This window comes from Myodes glareolus, chromosome X (genome assembly GCF_982192425.1).
Source record: "Myodes glareolus chromosome X, mMyoGla1.1, whole genome shotgun sequence".
NCBI classification, from domain to species: Eukaryota; Metazoa; Chordata; class Mammalia; order Rodentia; family Cricetidae; genus Myodes; species Myodes glareolus.
In genome coordinates, this window is record NC_142053.1 from 49,305,466 (window position 1) to 49,326,807 (window position 21,342).

At 41.2% G+C, this 21,342-nt stretch overlaps 1 protein-coding gene across 1 annotated transcript; it reads right to left on the minus strand.

Moving 5' to 3' along the window:
* Nucleotides 1-16,042: 16,042 nt before the first annotated feature.
* LOC148117298 (histone H2A-Bbd type 2/3-like) lies at nt 16,043-16,960 on the minus strand. The gene has a single exon (XM_087902883.1). The coding sequence runs from the start codon at nt 16,735-16,737 to the stop codon at nt 16,231-16,233; it is 507 nt and encodes a 168-aa protein (XP_087759009.1). The 5' UTR covers nt 16,738-16,960; the 3' UTR covers nt 16,043-16,230.
* Between the last annotated feature and the right edge of the window lie 4,382 nt (nt 16,961-21,342).

Here is a 21,342-nt window from a genome sequence, read left to right on the forward strand (position 1 = left end):
GGCCTCGTGGTGTGCCCCCAGGGGCTGGCTCGGCTCTACCTGGCTGCTCCCTGCTGGCCTGCTGGACTCTGGGCCTCCACCCTGATCCCAATGGCCGCCTCTGCGCCTCCCTGTGTGTCAAGGGGCCCCTCACGGTGGGTCGCAGCCCACTCTGTCACACTTCCGCTCTCACTGATGACGTGTCACGTGTGGGATGACTCCCAGCCAGCCCTCGCTAGGGGCGCTGTTGCCACCTTGACACCCCGGGGTGCCTTCTAGGAAAGACAAAGACGTCTGTGGTGCTATCGAGAACAAGTCCTTCACAGTCCTTGGCTTCTAAGGTGCTGTCACCAAGCCTACCCATTAAGTACGAGCTGTCTGTCCCTCTCCTGCCTCGCCTGTCCCCCTCCCTGTGCCACCAGGGCCCCAGGCACCACTGTAAACCTGAGGGTTTTCCCTTTTCCTGCTGGACATTCAAGCTCAGAGCTCCAGGCAGCTGGAGCAAATCCAGAGCTACAGCTTTCCTGGTCCCTGGACCTTCTTAGCCATTTCTCTGCTTCTGCCATGTGTATCCGCTCATGTCTGAGTTGGGCAGGTCCTGTAGGTGGGATCATTTGGCAAACACTGACCTCTTGTGTATCTGCCCGTTTACTTAGAATCCTGGGTACATGATGCTTCATGCCCAGTATATAGTTCCTTGTGTCTCACATCACCTATTGAAGGGTTGAACAAGTGTTTCCCCCATTCCTTCTCACACCCGAATATTAGTCCACTGCCTGCACCAATCATTTTACTCATTTCTTCATATTATCGGAGGGTTCTCCGCTGCCCAGTCCCTCAATAAACACACAGAAACTGTTTAATTTGCAATACTCTTTGTCCAAAAGCTTCAGTGTATCCCTAGTTAGTTCTTACATCTTGTGTTTCTATATAGCTATTATTTTTTCTATTATTATTATTTTATATTATTTTATATTTTTATATTTCTATTATTTTATATTTCACCATGAGGCTTGTGACCTACCAGCAATGTTACCTGGCAGCTCATGTCTTTCTCCTCTGGCAGCCACATGGCTTCTCTCAACTCTGCCTTCTTTCTCCCAGCATTCAGTTTAGTTTTTCCTCATAGCTCTACTCTGCCCTATCACATGCCGAAGCAGCTTCTTTATTCATTAACCAATAAATCAACACACATACCGAAGGACTTTCCACATCATCTTCCTATGCTGATTGGGACTTGGGTGTCCTCCAACTTTTACAAACAACGTGACCATTTCCCAGTCTTTATAGGTGAAAGAAAAAAAAAACAAACAAATGCTTGATATCTATCATGTTTTCAAATGAATATTTTCAGAAAAAGTATTTCATTAGGAAAAGTTGTGTGAGTGGGATTGTCCAGTAGGGACCAAACATAAGAGAGCAAGGATGCCTGGCCATGTCCTTCAGAGAGACCTGTGAACCCAGAGGGTGGGAGGAAAGGAAGAATGTAACAAAGGAAACTTTCACAAAGCTGGAGAAATGAGATGGATGTCTGGATATTTAAACATTGAGAAGGGGAAGATCTGGTCGTGTTTTGGAGAGAGAGAAGGCATACATATCAGGCCTTCCAATCCCATTTATTCCCACATCTCTTTGCATATGCCCTCTGCTCTTGTAAACTCATCCCTAAAACAAAATAAAATAAATGAGTGAGATCTCCATCCCTGCCCTGGCTAGCTCACCCAGTGCAGCAGACAGCAAGGAGCAGGTCCAGTTCTGCTCTCACTCCTTCAGGTTGGCTCACCTGTACCCACATCTCCAGGGCCAGTTCTACTCAGACTGTTGCAGTTGGTGAGGGACTGGGCAAGCACTCCCACTCTCATGCCTCCGTGGCCAGGTATAGTGCGAATTCTAATTGGTCTTAATAATAAAAACCCAGAGTCAGGTATTAGGGGGTGAAAGCTGAAAGATCAGAGAAGCAGAGAAGCCAGCCACTAGAGTTCTTACTTCTCCAAATGTTCAGACCGAATAGGCAAGATCCTGTCTCCAAAATCCCTCTGACTCAGTAGATTCAGGATCTTGTTTTAAAAAGAAAAAGGGGTTATAGAAATGTGGTAAATGTGGTAATGCATGTTAGAATAGAAAACAAATTAGCTGTTACCTTTTGGACTCACCAAAGTAAGATAATGGAGTATTTTCTCTAAATTTGTCAAATGCTAATGACTAGACTTTGTTAATATAATTATTGCCTGAATATATTTTATACGCTTATTGTATACAATATATAGTTATTGTACTTGTGGTTTTTTATATTAATTATAATCTTTTAAATTTTAGAAAAAAGGGGAAATGTGGTGATACTTTGCTTGCGATTTAATAAATAAAAAGCTTGCCTTAAGATCAGAGTGCAGAGATAAGCCACTACATAGCCATAGAGGACAGGTAGTGGTGGCACACATTTTTAACCCCAGCACTCAATAGACAGAGTCAGAAAGATCTCTGTGAGTTCAAGTTCACCCCTGGCAACACTAGATTGAGCCAGTGTCAAAGAGAAATAGAGTTGGAGATCTGAAGAGACCTTGGACATCAGGCATGAAGATACAGACTTTGGAGTTTGTCCAACTGGTTTTTAGGCTTTCTTTGGTCCCCTATCTCCTCACTATGCTTTCTTCCTGATATTTGGACCTGTGATATATATTCTGTGCCATTAAATGTTAAATCTGGTTATTTTATTATATTTTATTTGATACTTGAGTTAAGAGATTGCATGAATCTCGGGAGAGAATTTGAATTTTGGACATGTAAACATTGTTGAGACTGTGATAGACTTCAGAGACTTTTGGAGTTAGACAAAATGCATTTTGTATTATGATATTTTTGCCAGTTTATGGTGGCCAGGGACTAGACTTTGCAGTTTGAATATGAATGACCCTCATCGTCTCATAGGGTATATCATTATTAGAAAGTATAGCTTAATTGGAGTGGGTATGGCCTTGTTGGAGCACATGTGTCACTGTGGAGGGGCCTTTGAGATTGCTTATGCTCAGGATGCCATCCAGCGACTCATCTCAGTGAGCTCTTCTAGATGTAGAACTCAGAGGAAACTGCAACAGAGGTGTTCTGAAATGTTAGCTAATCTGAGCCTTTCACTGCCATTAGAGATTTTTTTCAGGGGGTTTTATTCTATCACACCTAATTTTTCTTATTCCAGAATGAATCTACACCCTGTAATTTCCCATGGAAACCAAAGCATGCCCTCTTCTCCAAAGTAATATACCTTTTGACTTAAATCTTGAAGTCAAGGAATTTTTTAAAATATATATGTTGGATTAAACTAGCATCATTTATTATAAAATATCTTTAGGCAGCTTTTGTTCTTTTCTCAGCAGTCCAACTATTAAAAGACAACATAATAACGTACAGTATCCAGACTCACTTTTATGTGGCTTCTTAATGTTACTTTACTCCCCTTTTAAAACTATGTGTTATTATTATTTTAAAACTATGTGTTTCTTTTTTTTATGACTGTCTATACCTTTTCTTTACTTTCCCAGGCCTATGAATATTTTTAAACAAACTGTTTAGAGGCTTTTATTTCTTGTCTGAATCTGTCTTTACTGCATATCTCTATGTTTTCCTTACCACATGAGTCTTTATACTGCTAAGCATCATGGCTTTGACTAAGTGGGCAACTTTGGTCACTGGTTGGACCCCTCTCCTTGGTTCCCTGAGGGATTAGTCTCATGATGGAGACTATGGCCACCTTTGGGACCCATGATTTCTGTCCCAGCTCTGGGAAGCTTTTACATTAATGCTGCCACTTAGTAGCATTTCATCCACTAATCATAACCCCCGAAGTTTATTAGTAGGGCCTCTTAAACAAGCTGCCTGTTTTTGCCACTAATACTGAGTCAGGAAGCCATCTGTTAAAGGATCACTGTCTCTGTTTGCCACTAACAAACAGAACCCACCCGAGAAAAAGGGGTTAACAGAAGCTGAGTTTGACTCCGTTTTTGTGTGTTTAGAATCCTTTTTAAAACCTTTTCAGGCTTTATGTGGAAATTTTGGCCCATGTTGTAAAGCCAGATGTATCATAATTAGTCTTAATAATAAAAACCCAGAGTCAGATTGGAGTAAATGCTGAAAGATCAGAGAAGTAAATGAGTCACCCACTAGAGAGACCTTTTACCTCTAAGAAATCCTCAGACAAAAGTGGACAAGGTTCTCTCTCCATGAATTTTCAAACTGAATACCAGGAGCTCCTGTCTCCTCCCACCTTATATTTGTCTCTCCACCCAGTCATATCCCTTCCTCTTTCCACCTCTTTGTGCTGGGATTAAAGGTGTGGGACGCCCAAGTACTGGGATTAAAAGTGTGAGCCACCACTGCCAGGCCTCTATGGCTAACTAGTGACGTAGCTCTATTCTCTGATCTTCATTCAAGCTTTATTTATTAGATCACAAGCAAAATATCACCATAGCTAGATTTTTTTTTGTCTGGCACTGGTGACAAGGGTCAGGGAACATCTTTCCCTCACCCTTGCCATATGTGACATTTGAAGGGTTGGTGGGGTCAGCTCTCCAGCTCTCATACCTTCAGGGCTAGCTTACCTGCATCCCAGCCAACAGGTAAGCTCTACTGTGCTGCCCAGGCAAGCTGTAGGGCCTGCTCTCCTGTCTGGTGCAGCTGGTAAGGGGCAAGGCTAGCTCTCCCACTCTCATGACCCTGGGTGCCAGCCAGCTCTTTCTGCCTGCTGCAGGTGGTAAGGGATGAGGGCTTGGGAGTATCTTTCCCTTACCTATGTCAGCACATAGCACACAAGGGGGTGGAAAGATCTGCCCTCCTGACATAACACCATCAGGGTCTGCTCACCTGTGACCCTAAATTATTGTAAATAAATGAAAACCACAATTCTTACTGTCTCTCTTCCAAAAGGAATATACATGTGTGGCTTTTTATAAACAGTATACAGAATTCCAAACGTTCAGTGATGAAAACATTGTTCTCTGAAAGCTGGAGAGATAGCTCAGTTAGTATACTGCTACCCTTGTAAGCAGGAGGGTCTGCGTTTGATCGACAGAACTATATACACATTGTAAAATCACCTGGGAAGTATATGCGTAGCACAAATTGAAGTCAATGGGTTATTGAATAAAAAAAGCACAAGTCAAGGGATAGGGAGGGGAGGTGGGTATGGGGAGGAGTTAAGGAGACCAGTGCAAGTGAATGAATATAATCAAAAATATTATATGAAAATAAATTTTAAAGTGAGTCTGATTGAAATAGAGCTAGGAAGTTGGAGACAAGTACATTCGCTGGGTTGCACCCAGCTAGCATACCCTTTTTATCTATCTATCTATCTATCTGTCTGTCTGTCTGTCTGTCTTTGTCTGTCTATCTATCTATCTATCTATCTATCTATCTATCTATCTATCTATCTATTTATTTATTTATTAAAAATTTCCACCTCCTCCCCGCCTCGCTTTTCCATCCTCCCCACTTCCACCTCCCTCTCTAGTCCTAAGAGCAGTCAGGGTTCCCTGCCCCATGCGAAGTCCAAGGTCCTCCCCTCTCCATCCAGGTCTATAAAGGTGAACATCCGAACAAACCACGCACCCACAAGCCAGTCCATGCAGTAGAATCAAAACCCAGTGCCATTGTCCTTGGCTTCTCAGTCAGCCTTCATTGCCAGCCACATTCAGAGTATCCAGTTTGATCACATGCTCCATCAGTCCTATTTCAGCCAGCCTTGGTGAGCTGCCATTAGATCAGTCCCACCGTCTCAGTGAGTGAATGCACCCCTCGTGGTCCTGACTTCTTTGCTCATGCTCTCCCTTCTGCTCCTCATTTGGACCTTGGGAGCTAATTCCAGTGCTTTAATGTGGATCTCTGTCTCTATCTCCATCCAACGCCAGATGAAGGTTCTATGGTGATATGCAAGTTATTCATCAGTGTGGCTATGGGAAAAGGCCAGTTCAAGCGCCCTCTCCTCTGCTGGCTAAGGAACAAGCTGGGGACCTCTCCTTGGACCTGGGAACCCCTGTAGAGTCAAGTCTCTTGCAAATCCTGAAATGGCTCCCTTAATTAAGATATTTACTTCCCTGCTCCCATATCCACTCTTCCTCCATCCCACCAAGCTCTCCCTAATCATCCCCTTTTCCCTTCTCTCTACCCATCTCCCCTTATATCCATCCACCACACCCCCATGCACCCAAGTTTTGCCTGGCAATCTTTTCTATTTCCAATATCCAGGAGGATAACTATATGATTTATTTTAGGTTCACCTTCTTATTTGACTTCTCTAGGATCATGAATTATAGGCTCAAAGACCTTTAACAATGGCTAGAATTCACTTATGAGTGAGTACATACCATATTACTCTTTTTGTGTCTGGGTTACCTCACTCAGTAAAGCGTGTTCTATTTCCATTCATTTGCATGCAGAATTCAAGATGTCATTGTTTTGTACGGCTGAGTAAAACTCCAATGTGTATATGTTCCACACCTTCTTTACCATTCTTCTATTGAGGGGCGCCTAGGTTGTTCCCAGGTTCTGGCTATTACAAATAGTGCTGCTATGAACATAGTTGAACAAATGCTTTTGTAGTATAATAGGGCATCTCTTGGGTTTATTCACAAGAGTGGAATTGTTAGGTCCTGAGGTAGGTTGACTCCCAGATTCCTGAGAAACCTCCCGCCACACTGATTTCCACAGTGGCTGCACAAGTTTGCATTCCCACCAACAATGGATAAGTGTTCCCCTCACTCCACATCCTCTCCAGCATAGGCTATCATTGGTGTTTTTGAGTTTAGCTATTCTGACAGGTGTAAGATGGTATCTCAAAATTGTTTTGATTAGCTTTTCCCTGATTGCTAAGGAGGTTGAACATGATCTTAAGTGTCTTTTGGCCATTCAAACTTCTTCTGTTGAGAATTCTCTGTTCAGTTCAGTACCCCATTTTTTAATTGGATTAATTGGGTTAATTTAGTGTCTAGTTTCTTGAGTTCTTTGTATATTTTGGAGATCAGACCTTTGTCTGATGAGGGGTTGGTGAAGATCTTCTCCCAATCGTAGGTTGCCTTTTTGTCTTAATAACAGTGTCCTTTGCTTTACAGAAGCTTCTCAGTTTCAGGAGGTCCCATTTATTCATTGTTGCTCTTATTGTCTGTGCTACCAGGGTTCTACCTAGGAAGTGGTCTCCTGTGCCCATGTCTTGTAGACTAATTCCCACTTTCTCTTCTATCAGGTTCAATGTGGTCAGATTTATATTGAGGTCTTTAATCCAGTTGGATTTGAGTTTTGTGCATGGTGGTAGATATGGATCTCTTTTCATTCTTCTACAGGTTGACATCCAGTTATGCCAGCACCATGTGTTGAAGATGCTTTCTGTCTTCCATTGTATCATTTTAGCTCCTTTGTCAAAAATCAGGCGTTCATAGGTTTGTGGATTAATATCAGGGTCTTCGATTTGATTCCATTGGTCAACATCTCTGTTTTTGTGCCAATACCAAGCAGTTTTCATTACTGTTGCTCTGTAATAGTGTTTGAAGTCAGGGATGGTAATGCCTCCAGAAGTACTTTTATTGTATCGGATTGTTTTGGGTACCCTGGGTTTTTTGTTTTGCCATATAAACTTGATTATTGTTCTCTCAAGGTCTGTGAAGAAGTTTGTTGGGATTTTGATGGGGATTGCATCGAATCTATAGATTGCTTTTGGTAGAATTGCCATTTTTACTATGTTTATCCTCCCAATCCAAGAGCATTGGAGATTCTTCCATTTTCTAGTATCCTCTTCAATTTCTTTCTTTAAAACCTTAAATTTCTTGTCAAATAGATCTTTCACTTCCTTGGTTAGAGTTACCCCAAGATACTTCATGCTATTTGTGGCTATCGTGAAAGGTGATGTTTCTCTGATTTCCCTCTCTGTATCTTTGTTTGTTGTCTATAGGAGGGCAACTGATTTTTTGAAGTTGATCTTGTACCCTGCCAAGATGCTTGTGTTATTACGGGTGTTGTTGGCTTTCTTGGTTTGCTATTTTCCTTCTAGTATTTTCTGTAAGGCTGGGTTTGTGGCTACGTATTGTTTAAATCTGTTTTTGTCCTGGAATATCTTGTTTTCTCCATCGATGGTGAATGCAAGCTTTGCTGGGTATAGTAGTCTGGGCTTGCATCCTTGGTCTCTTAGTTTCTGCAGCACATCTATCCAAGACCTTCTGGCTTTCATGATTTCCATTGAGAACTCAGGTGTAATTCTGATAGGTTTCCCTTTATATGTTACTTGTTCTTTTCCCCTTGCAGCTCTTAATATTTGTTCTTTATTCTGTATGTTTTGTGTTTTGATTATCATATGGCGAGGGGATTTTTTTTTGATCCAGTCCATTTGGTGTTCTGTATGCTTCATGTATCTTCATAGGAATATCCTTCTTTAGGTTGGGAAAGATTTCTTTAGTAATTTTGGTGAATATATTTTCTGGGCCTTTGAGCTGTAAATCTTCTCCTTCTTCTACCCCTATTATTCTTAGGTTTGGTCTTTTCATGGTGTCCCAGATTTCCTAGATGTTTTGTGTTAAGAATTTGTTGGATTTGTTTTGTTCTTTAATCAGTGAGTTTATTTCCTGTACAGTATCTTCAGTGTCTGAGATTCTTTCTTCTATCTCTTGTATTCTGTTGGTAATACTTGTCTCTGCAGTTCCTTTTCGTGTACCCAAATTTTCCATATCCAGCATTCCCTCGGTTTGTGATTTTTAATTACCTTCATTTTATTTTTCAAGTCTTTTTTCAACTGTTTCCCTTACCTGTTTGATTGTTTTTTCTTGGTTTTCTTGGGTATCTTTGAGAGATTCATTCATTTCATCTATCATTTTGCTTGTTATCTCCATTTCTTTATGGCAGTTTTTCACCTCCTGTTTAAGTTCCTCTATTATTTTCATATAGTTCTGTTTAAATTCGATTTCTTCTTGAGTAGGGTGTTCAATTCTTCTTGTTTCGTGATCCCTGGATTCTGGTGATGTCATGTTGTCTTTCGGGTTGTTGGAGGAATTCTTGCATTGGTGCCTGCCCATCTCTTCCTTTAAATGCAGCCAGGAGAGTATTGGTGTCTTGGTTCGACCTTTGCTGTGACTGACTCTGGGTGGATCTTCTCAGTGCAGGCGCAGGAACTGCTCCCTGGTTGGCTGGTCGTTCTGAAAGGTTGTCCTCAGCACAGGGACAGGACTCTTGGAGGTCAAAGGACCCAGCATACAAAAGGGCAAAGTCGAGGGGGAGGGGAGAGTTGTGCGGAGACAAGAAGCCCCTGCGACAGGAGCTGGAGGCGCCGTGCACTCCCCTTTGGCCAGGCTGGTGTGCTCACTCCTCTGGGTGGGTAGCCTCAGTGAAGGAGCAGGACCTGTTCCTGTTCCTGGGCCAAGGACCTCCCAGACAATAGGGCAGTAGCATAACCTTCTTGTTGAGTTCTAGGCTGATGAGATACCCTGCCTCAAATATAAGAGAAGGTAGACAGCACCTGAGGAATGATAGCCAAGGATGTCCTCTAGTGTGCAGAGGTATGAACACACATATGCCAACTCAGGAACATCCCCCCACCCTGCACACTTTCCCAAGTATATATATATATATATATATATATATATATATATATATATATATATATATATATATTTTATTGTGTTCATTGCTAAGTCTTGAGTGTCCAAAACAGTGTGTAACATAGGACTCTACATAAGTCCTCAATATTAATTTACAGTTGAATAAACAAAATTATGAAACTTTACTAGATTTACTACAAGTACCATTAAGCCACATCTTTCTCTATTACTTGTTTAGAAGAGCTTCATTGAGCCTGGTGTGGTGTACACCTTTAATTCCAGCATTCAGGAGGCAGAGGGAGATCTGCGAATTTGAGGCCAGCATCATCTATATAGCATGTTCCAGTCCATCCAGTGCTACATAGTAAGGTCTTGTTTCAAAATAAAATGACTTAGTACATATCTCAAATCGGTTTTATTTCCAGTCTAAACTATACACAAAATGTAATTTATGAATAAAGGTATTATATGATCAAATTCTGGGTCCATCTGATCCAGTGAATTTATGAAAGATGGCTTTTTGACGGTGATGCTTGATAATTGGATAATGTTTCAATAGGACGAAAGTTTGCTTTTACCATATTGATAATAAAGATGAATGTGACTAAGGAATATGCATACAATTGTGGTCAAATGTGTGCATTACTCTGTGTTAAGGGGACAACTTGGGTAATCTTGCAAGTATGAATGCTCTCTGGTGTACTGTTGCTAAGCACATGCTTTAGGATTAAGTACAATACACAATAACATAATCAGTAAGCTAAAGGACTTTGAGAGTCCTATAATGGGTATCCCTTCCAAACTGGAAGATCTGTTATAATGCCTCTATAGGTAAAATGGTTTGCTTTGTTTCATTGTTTGTATTTGATTTGTCTATTTTTGTTTTATGTATCCATGCTTTGTCTACATATGTACAACATGTGTGCTGTGCCCACAGAGTCCACAAGAGAGAGAGCACGGTCCCCTAGAACAGGAATTCCACTGAATGTGAGCCACCATGTGGGTGCTGAAAACTGAACCCAGATCCTAAGGAATAGCATCCACTGCTCATAACCACTGAGGCACTGCTCTAGTCCTGGGACAATGTTTTATAAAATGGGCATATTGTAAAAGAGTCAAAACACTCTAATATAATGTGAAATGGCTTTGTTAGTCCATTAAATTCAATGTGCATATCAGCCTCGTTGACTTTCTTCACCTTTAAAAGTGCACTAATGAAGGTAGTCATCATGGTTGTTGAAATGTGAGGTTAGTTCGTACGAGTGGAGTGCTCAAGATAGTGTTTGGCACTGTGGAAAAGTTTTTAAAAATGCTACTCGCTGGTACTGTTTTTTCTCTAAAAGATAAGACACAACATTAAAGCAATAGGCTTTCAGAACTATAGGAAACCATTAGGTCACCCATTAATTTAGGTATTTTTCAAATTGTGCATTGAAAAGCACTAATGAGGTATAAAACCAATTTATTGGTCATAAGCTGAACATAAAGTCAAGACTAAAAAATCATAGCAAATATATACAATAGTTAGAATAACTATGTAGAAGATTCGTCTTATTGGGGCTAGAGAGAAAGTTTAGTGGGTAAAAACACTGACTGATCTTCCAAAGGACCTGGGTTCAATTCCCAGGATAAACATGATAGCTCACAACCATCTGCAATTCCAGTTCCAGGGTATCCAATACTGTCCTTTGACCTCCAAAGCCTTGCTTGCATGTGGTTGGTACACAGACATACGTACAGGAAAACACTCATGCACATCAAGTACAAATACATCTTTAAAATTTTGTCTCAAATGTTTTGGTATGTACATGAGTGGAGTATGATGTCAAATGAATTTCTCGTTATGAATTGTACCCAGAAATTTTTATAAGACTCAATTTTACTTCAATCCCTCTTCATTATAAATGAATAAATTTGGACAGAAAAGGCTACCAATGTGAACAAAACCATAGAGTGATATATGTCAGAGCTCGGAAGCTTGTAGCCAGGTTTCCAGCTTTTAAAGCCACATAAAGATTTCCATGCCACTTGGACAGACCTAGGATTATTCCCCCCATTAACACTTTTTTGTTCTTTTCATCATGAATTTCTCTTTCAGTCATTGCATACAATATGACAAAATAACTTTGTCTCGGTATACAAATATGGTAGACTAAAATAGGAACATATTCAATATAATTTAAGTTTGTATCAATATACAAGAAGCTATACCAATATACATTGCCTATACATAATAACTCACAAGTATCCACTCTATTACTTACTATTGTTATTAGTGTGAGTAAGCTTACACTAATCTATTATCCTATCCAATTTTCCCTTTTTTTTTGCAAAGAGATCCCTGAGCCTACAAAGTTTCCCCTCCAACACCCAACTCGATACCAATTATAATCAATCCCTAAATGATGTCTCTAACCCTGAGGACAAATATTGTAGGGAGAGGGAGATTGTCTACTAAATTTACTTCCAGGTGTCATAGGTGTGATGTACTTTCTATAGGATGTGAAAGTAAAATGATGGTTAAGTTCCAAGAATACTGTATGGTATAATTGCAAATAGTCTCTGAGTATTCAGTAGGTTTTTCCTGATGTTCCTATTTGGAGTTCTGGCCAGAATGTTGTAAAAAAATGCACCATTTCAGCTAACCAAGTTGAAACCATCTTGAACAGCTGGTACCCCAAACAGGTCTTATAGTAGCGCTAACAGCATCATGACATCATGTCTACCAGGTAGAGTTGTTGTTGTGTGGCCCCATCTTCATCCTGGAAACTTCAAAGAATACTGCAGGAAAATTCATTGTTCATTGTGGATAATGTAAACATTATTTATATAGACATATACAGACATATATATTTAATGAAAGGTACAATATAGACAAAACAGATGTGAAGAAAAGTGAATTATTTTCTAAATTCTTTTTTCTTTCTGTCCCATATCATATCGTTCTTGACATGAGACAGAAACTCTGAATATTACTTTTAACAACATGCTTGGATGTAGAGAAGGACAGAGCCGTTGTCCAACTCCAAAACCAGCTCTGTATATTCATATGTATATACTTTTATATGTTTAAATATATGTTTATCAGTTACCTGGTCTCATAACTCATATTCCTTTTTCTCGATGATCCTTAGTGGATGGTTATTTTTCCATCTGTCAGCCTTCAAACATCCAGGGCCTCTTGAATTTTTGAAGATGAGTATTTTCCCACAAAGACAGAAACAAAACCCTTCCTCAACCCTATATGTTTTTCTTACCACCTGCATGGTTGTCACTGTTGTGGATGAGCTATCATTTCATTTTCTCAAGAGGTTTCTCTTTTTCCAACCGAATCTTTATTAATTTTGAGGATATCTATAGTTTTTCTTCTTCTGTGGAAACAAGAGCAAAAACCCTTCCCCAACGTAGCACATCTCCTGGTTTCCATTGTGAGGTCAACACATCCCTTAAAAAAAACTGGCTAATTTAGTTCAGCAGACTTTTCTATTATCCAATGTCTCTCTGATGCAGTTGTTCCTTTCTCATTAGCATTAAGAAAATTCAAGGTTCATTAAGACATTATGTAATCTATTTTACATAAATAAATAAAATACATAAATAAATAAAAGGGGGGTATTTTCACTCCTTTGTGTTTATTTGACATGGCCTTTATAGTTCAATTTGATCTTTCTATAACTGCCTGACGTGTAGGATTGTGTGGTATATCTGTAATATGCTTTATATTATAATCAGCAAAAAACTGTTTCATTTTCTTAGAGACATATGCTGAAACAATATCTGTCTTTATTTGTGCGGGTATACCCATGATGGCCATAACTTCTAATAATTGTTTGATTACTGAATCAAACTTCTCTGTATTTAAATCAGTTGCTCACTGAAAACCTAAATAAGTGTCAGTGGTATGGTGTACATATTTTAATTTTCCAAATTCTGCAAAGTGGAACACATCCATCTGCCAGGTTTCATTCCTTTGAGTAGCCTTTGAGTGAACCCTTGCATGTAGTGTGTTGAGTTATAGAAAGAACAAGTAGGACATCTCTTTATAATGTCCTTAACTTGTTGCCACATAATAGATAAATCTTTCTTTAAACCTTTGCTATTGACATGATGATTTTTTTGATATTCTGAGGCCTGCAACACACTCCCAATGAATAATTGATCAATTTCTGCATTACCTTGTGCTAGAGGACCTGGAAGACCCTTATGAGATCAGATGTGTGTTATGTGTATAGGACAAAGTCTATTCCTGATTATGTCTTGCACCTGGATACATAATGAAGTCAATTATGTATTATGTGGTATAAATGCAACAGTTTCAACATGCAAGACAACTCTTTCTGCATATTGTAAATTAGTAATTACATTAAGGGGTTCTTTAAAATCCCTTAGTATCATTAGGATAGGATATAATTCTTCCTTCTGGATAAAATTATAAGGGCTTTGTTCCACCTTCCTTAATTCTTATGATATGTAACCTGCCTTCCCTGATTTATTTGCATCAGTATAAAATGTATGTACTCTGGTTATTGGAGCATCATGTACAATTTGGAGGAGAATCCAGGAAGATCTTTTTGTAAGGTTAAATTCATCACTTTTGGGATAATTGTAATTAATTCTCCCAAAAAAAAATAGCACAAGCTCTTGGCCATGGTTCATTGTCTTCCCATAACTTTTTTTATTTCATCAATAGTGGAAGGCATTACAATTTCTGCTGGGTCTATACCTGCTAGTTGATGAAGTCTCAATTTACCTTTTATAATTAATTCAGAGACTTTTTCACACACATGTTTTTAATTTTATTACTTGTTTTATGTGGTAAAAAGATACATTCTAAGATAATATTGTCTATTGTCCCTCCATTAAAATTCCTGTTGGAGAAATTCTGGACGGCAATGTGACTAGAACACAATTAAGACTTGGATTCATCTGTCCATATGCGACTGCTGTAATTTCTCCTCAACAATTGTCAATTCCTTTTCTGCTTCAGCTGTTAATTCTCTGGGATGATTCAATTCTCTGGGATGATTCAGCCCTCAGGCTTCTACCTTTCACTTCTTTCTAAATATGCTATCTTCCAGAACCACCATTCCTGATAGTCATCTCCTCTAGTTTCCAGTCTTTTCCATTTTTCCTTTTTCTCCACATTTGAAAGATAAGATGTAGTGTTTGTGTTTCCATGCCTGGCTTTTATTTCTCTCTCTCCGTGCCTACAGTTGGACCCATTTTCTTACACATAGAAGAATGTCATTCACTTTATAACCTTGGAGAGGCTTCAAATATGTATGCATTGATGTATTGTTTTTTGCCTTCATGAGTAGTCCACTTATATCATTCATTGGTGCTTTTCTCTGTCACCTCTAGTGGATGATCCTATGTTGTTGTTAGTTTCCATTGTGGCAGGGGAGAACAAGACAGAGTTTGGTGAGTTTGCAGGAAACTGGACAGTTGGAAGTGGTGGTGTCAATGCTTAGACTGAGGTGGACAGGCCTGAGCCACTTTAAGTTATGGTCTCAGCTGTATTTGGGAGGAGCGGGCAAACGCTGCGAAGGAATGGGCAACTGCAGCTGTTTGAAGCCAGAAGTGGGAGGTGGCATTCTTGCCTACAACATACAGAGAAGATCTCCACTCCAGTCAGAGTCACCCGGATGATATTTCTGATGATGCCAGACCACCAGCCCTATATGCAAATGATAGCAAGTGGATGAAACCAGCTGCCAACCACACATACTATAGGTATGGCTGGAGTAGCCACATGTCTGGAGGCAGGGCAAGCCAAGTGTCTGACCAGTGTGCAAATAACAGGATGTGGGGTTGAGCTTAGATTCGGGGATATAGCCTCATGTACAAGCCCTTGACCCAGGGCAGGCAAAGCCATAGATGCTGGGGCAGTACACACACTGGTGGGCTAGGTTACATATTCACATCCATTGCCAGGCGAAACTCCTGATAGATCTTCCAAGAATTAATAATAAATAATATTCCTCCATGAACCTAATTGCCACGTGCTAGCGTTCTTGTCCACATCTGCATCCTGAATCGAAAGTCTGCCTTTGGATGTGGGCCCCTCTGCCCTGTGGTTTTCTATGAAAAGGCCATCATTCTGATGCAGTTATTCAGGCTGATCCACACTGCTTCAGGACCAAGTTGTGTACCCCTCCCTACCCAGGTTCTCCTTGTCTCTCTCTGGAGCAACAGCTCCCCCACCATCCCTGCCTGCCTTTCACACCAGCACCCCAAATATCACAGTGTTCTGCGACTAGGCCCAGCTCACCCTCCTCCCCCACCTTCCACTCCTGCCTCATGCCCAAAGAAAAACTGGGGAAACCAGGCTGTGGATCCCTGGCAACCCCAGCAATCACTCCCACCCCCTGTGCTCCTTCAGCTAGGCACACCCCCTGTGTTCCTTAAGTAGGCCCACCTAACCTTCTGCCCCCACTGCCTCCCTCACACCCACCTCCACCCCTATCCCATGCCCAAAGGAAAATTCAGGGAAGCAAATCTATGCGATGCTCTAACAAAAACTTTAATGAGAACACAACAGAGTGGCGAGGCTTGTCAGCCAAACAGGGCTGGCCATGGGAAATGTTGGGCAGGATGAACTAACTGATGCTCGATGAATAAACGGGGCAGAAAGTCCATCAGAAACCCAGAGCCAGGCAGCCAGCCATCCAGGAGCAGGTAGGAGTCATCATTGACGTCGACGACTACTACGACGAGGACCAGGTTGAGGCGGAGCCACACGAGAGATGGTGGTGAACTGGAAGAGTTCGCTGAGGAGCGTGTTGTTGTAGACAGTGAAGTCCAACAGCTCCGGGGTGATGAACATCTCGGCACCTCGGCGTTGGGCCTCGTTGCTTGCCAGCTCCAGCACTCTGCAGATCAGGAACTCCAGGATGGCGGTCAGCAAGATGGGCGCTGTTTCGCTCAGTCGCGAGGTGTGGCCGGCCTCCCGAAGAAGGTGTTCCACCAGACTCACAGCCAGTGTCAGCCTGGCTCTGGCGGAGATTGCAAGGCGGCGAGTCGACCCGCGACGAGACGACCCCTGACGAGACGAGGACCCCTGACGAGACGAGGGCCCCTGACGAGACGAGGACCCCTGACGAGACGAGGACCCCTGACGAGACGAGGACCCCTGACGAGACGAGGACCCTTGACGAGACGACCCTTGGCGGCTGCTCTGCCTGGTCTGGGGCATGGTGGCCTCGAGGTGTGCCCCCAGGGGCTGGCTCGGCTCTACCTGGCTGCTCCCTGCTGGCCTGCTGGACTCTGGGCCTCCACCCTGATCCCAATGGCCGCCTCTGCGCCTCCCTGTGTGTCAAGGGGCCCCTCACGGTGGGTCGCAGCCCACTCTGTCACACTTCCGCTCTCACTGATGACGTGTCACGTGTGGGATGACTCCCAGCCAGCCCTCGCTAGGGGCGCTGTTGCCACCTTGACACCCCGGGGTGCCTTCTAGGAAAGACAAAGACGTCTGTGGTGCTATCGAGAACAAGTCCTTCACAGTCCTTGGCTTCTAAGGTGCTGTCACCAAGCCTACCCATTAAGTACGAGCTGTCTGTCCCTCTCCTGCCTCGCCTGTCCCCCTCCCTGTGCCACCAGGGCCCCAGGCACCACTGTAAACCTGAGGGTTTTCCCTTTTCCTGCTGGACATTCAAGCTCAGAGCTCCAGGCAGCTGGAGCAAATCCAGAGCTACAGCTTTCCTGGTCCCTGGACCTTCTTAGCCATTTCTCTGCTTCTGCCATGTGTATCCGCTCATGTCTGAGTTGGGCAGGTCCTGTAGGTGGGATCATTTGGCAAACACTGACCTCTTGTGTATCTGCCCGTTTACTTAGAATCCTGGGTACACGATGCTTCATGCCCAGTATATAGTTCCTTGTGTCTCACATCACCTATTGAAGGGTTGAACCAGTGTTTCCCCCATTCCTTCTCACACCCGAATATTAGTCCACTGCCTGCACCAATCATTTTACTCATTTCTTCATATTATCGGAGGGTTCTCCGCTGCCCGGTCCCTCAATAAACACACAGAAACTGTTTAATTTGCAATACTCTTTGTCCAATAGCTTAATTGTATTTCTAGTTAGCTCTTACATATTCAATTAACCAATTTCTATTATTTTATTTTTCACCACGAGGCTGTGACATTCCTGCAAGGTTCTGGCTGATGGCTCACATCTTTCTCATCTGGTGGCTCCATGGTTTTTGACTCTTCCTTCTTTCTCCCAGCTTTCAGTGTAGTTTTTCCAGTTAACTCTACTCAGCCCTATCATAAAGCAAAACAGCTTCTTTATTCACTAACTAATAAATTCAACATATTTACAGAAGGACTTCCTACAGTATCCAGCCTTTTCTGTCTAAATAAGTAGGACGTTTTTAATTTTAACATAGCAAAATTACATGCAACAAAGCAGGTATCAAGCACGAATTACAGCTAGAACATTTATATGTGATTTATTTTACATCATAACTAGGGAAAATATTCACTATGTGTCTTTCACCTCCATCAAAGGTTCCAGAATGATATAGTATTATCTAAGTAACAAACAATGCATTAAAACAACATTATAAGCAAAACTCTAGAATTCACAGAGACGTCTTGTTGCCTGGACAGTCACCCTAAGTTCTTCTGTAACATTGGGGCATCCAATCTTTGACCTACTGGCCCATAGTGTCCAGCAGACTTTTCTATGAAGCAGGAAATCTGAAGATATGTTCTGTCTTGTAATGCCAAATCCATCAGTTGCTTTCTTTTGTTTCTTGCAGAATATCTGGCAGACTCTTTCATGAAGCATGAACCCTGAAGGATGGTCTCACCCTTAGGCAAGATCAGCATGTTCAGTTCATACAGCATACCATCAAGCAATTTAGACAAGAACAGTTTCCTGCCCAAATGACTAACAAACTCCATAAGGAGACTCTTCAATGCCCATCATCCTCTTGAAGTAGATAGGTACTACCAAAAGCAGATGAGTTTTATTGTCATGAAAAGTCCTACATCCTTAAACATTTTAAATGTCGTATTCTGTTAGTCTTAGAAAGGTTTGAAGAATGCCTACCCATCTGAAATATATCTCTGTATGTATAGAAAACCTAACTAACATGACTACAAACTTGACTATTATAGATGACTATTAACCTGTGTTTCTTAATTATACATTACATTATAAATGAGCTGAACAAACACAATAGCTTAATCAAGAGCAGAAATATACATATCACAAAATTGACCTTATCTGTATCAGTAAACCAAGACCCATACCAATGCAAATCTCTATAGCATATCCCCCTTTAAATTTAAATAAACATTTATAAGAAATATACGGGATATTTGGGCATAGTTCTCTCCAAACTGTTTCCTGCTTTTTCTTGGGTGAATTTCCTGGGGGTGTTCACAATGACCTTTTGGAGGGTCTTTTTCCATCAAACCACATAAGTCTCGGTTAAAGCCATAGGTTCTCTACCTCTGTGGAAACAAAATCAGAATCTCTTTTCCAAAACAGCAAAATGTTAGACCCAAATTTTGAAGTCAAGATACCATTAAAATATTTATGTTGGTTTAGCTTTGCAGCCCCATACAATGAAATGTTTTATTCTTTTTAGCTCCTTCACAGTCAAAAATTTTTTTAAAAACACAATAATGTACATAAACTAGACTCTTTGTGTGTGTTGCATCTTTATGTGGCTTATTTTTCTTACTCTATTACTTTTTTACAAGTTAAATATTTATTTTATTATCTTTATTTTTTTAATCTATGATTGTCTGTACTCTGCATTATAACTGTCTATACTCTTTTTCTTCTCTCTTTTCTCAAGCCGAAGTCCATTTATCTAATACTGTGACCCATTTAGAGGTCTTTTTCACCTGAATTTCTTTATTGTATATCTGTAATAATTATTTTCTAGCCAGAAGCACTTTTTTTCTTTTTAATGCTAAGTGGGCATCGCTAAGACTAACTTCATGGCACTGCCTGTTGGTTCCACCAAGTCCAACATGACAGAAGCATGTTTTCTTTCTCTGTGATCCATTATCTCTGCCCCAGATCCAGGGTTGGGTCAGAGCAGGTCTGTGTTGCCATTAAGCAAGTTATAGCACTCTGCTCACAAATCCCATTTAAATGCTTAATCTTCTGAGAGAGCCAGAGCTATTCCTGCAGCTAGTAAAAATAAGGAATCCTTCTTAAAGGAGTTACATTGTTTTTGCTGCTATGACTGAATTAGGAAGCCTTTTCTTAAAAGAATTGCATCTCTGCTTGCTTCTAGCAACAGAACCCACCTAGAAAAAAAATGTGGCTAAAGTTTGCATTTTTTTGTGTCAGGCTATATGTGGATTTAGCTGTCCCATGTTGGTTGCCAATCTGTTGTATGTACCTGTGTGTGGGGATGCTGCATGTGCACACACACTCACTCACAATGGAAGTGGAAGTGGCATGATGTGAGAGAAAGGAACTGTAATGGTTGTTGTCAATTTTACAGAACTTAGAATTATTTTGTAGTTGGGTCTCTGGGCATCTCTCCATGTGTGGGCAGTTTTCTAGATTATGTTAGCTGAGGTGAGCATACTGTCCCCATTGTGGGTCACACTACTCCCTAGGCAGGTGAGTCTGGACTGTATAAGAGTGTAGGAAGCTAACTGAGCACTAGCATAACTTGAAGAGTGATTTTTTTAAACAAACAGAAAACATCATCATCAACAACAACAACAAAACCCTGATGCCATTCATTGAAGCAAATTGCTTCTCTGAAACTTATAAGCAAAATCTTGAGGCTAATTTTCCCTAATTTGCATCTTTTAGAGCATCTTAGGAGAAATTCCACAAGGCAAAAGAATTACTTGAGGTATTTTCACAGCAGTGATGAGTATCTCACATTTCTGAATTTAATTTCAACAGGAGGAGAGAGATAAAGAAAATAAGCAATGTTTTCCAATGCCAGACAGGGAAAGGGTAAACTAGAACAATTTGAAACTCAGAGCAGTGTTTCTGAGCCACCTGTTGCTATCCTTGGGCATGTTGTGAGATCCAAGATCCAATGCCAGAAAAGCAGGAGGGCTATGGGACACTGAGAGGTTAAAGAGGTGAAAGGAGTCATAGGCAAATAAGATATACTTTAGTCACTGAAAGATAAAGGATGCCAAGCAAGCAGCCAATGGCAGGCATCCATGCATGCAGGCACATGCCAACGTACAGGGAACTACAGGTGTGGTTGGTGCATGGGCCACATGGTGGTAGGGATGGAGGCCTACCAACAAACACACAGACAGGCTGGAAAAGGTGAAGGCTCAGGCCTATGATCTCAAGGCCACCTCTATATAGAATCCAAAATGATAATTTGAATAAAAACATGGGATTTTGGAAGAAGCTAAAAAACATGCAGACAGCAGCTGGGTGATTGTGATGGACGCCTTTTAATCCCAGTACTTGGGAGGCAGAAGCAGGCAAATCTCTGAGTTTGAGGACAGCCTATAGAGTAAGTTCCAGGACAGCCAGGACTACACAGAGAAACCGTTTTTCAAAAACAAACAAACAAACTAACTAACTAACTAACTAACTAACTAACTAAGAAAACAGCGTGCAGACAAGTCGTGCAATCAATGATCTGATGCCTGGCAGTCCATCACACAGATCTTCCAAGATAAAGTATTCGTTGGGTTGGAATGATAGAACACCCAACAGCATCTGAGTGTTCAGGTACTTGCTCCTTATGTCTTGCAAGGCATCTTCTGCCATTCTGTCCCTAACATTATGTATTCTAGCTCACTGGAACTATAAGTCCAAATAAACTCTTCCATCGATTAATTGC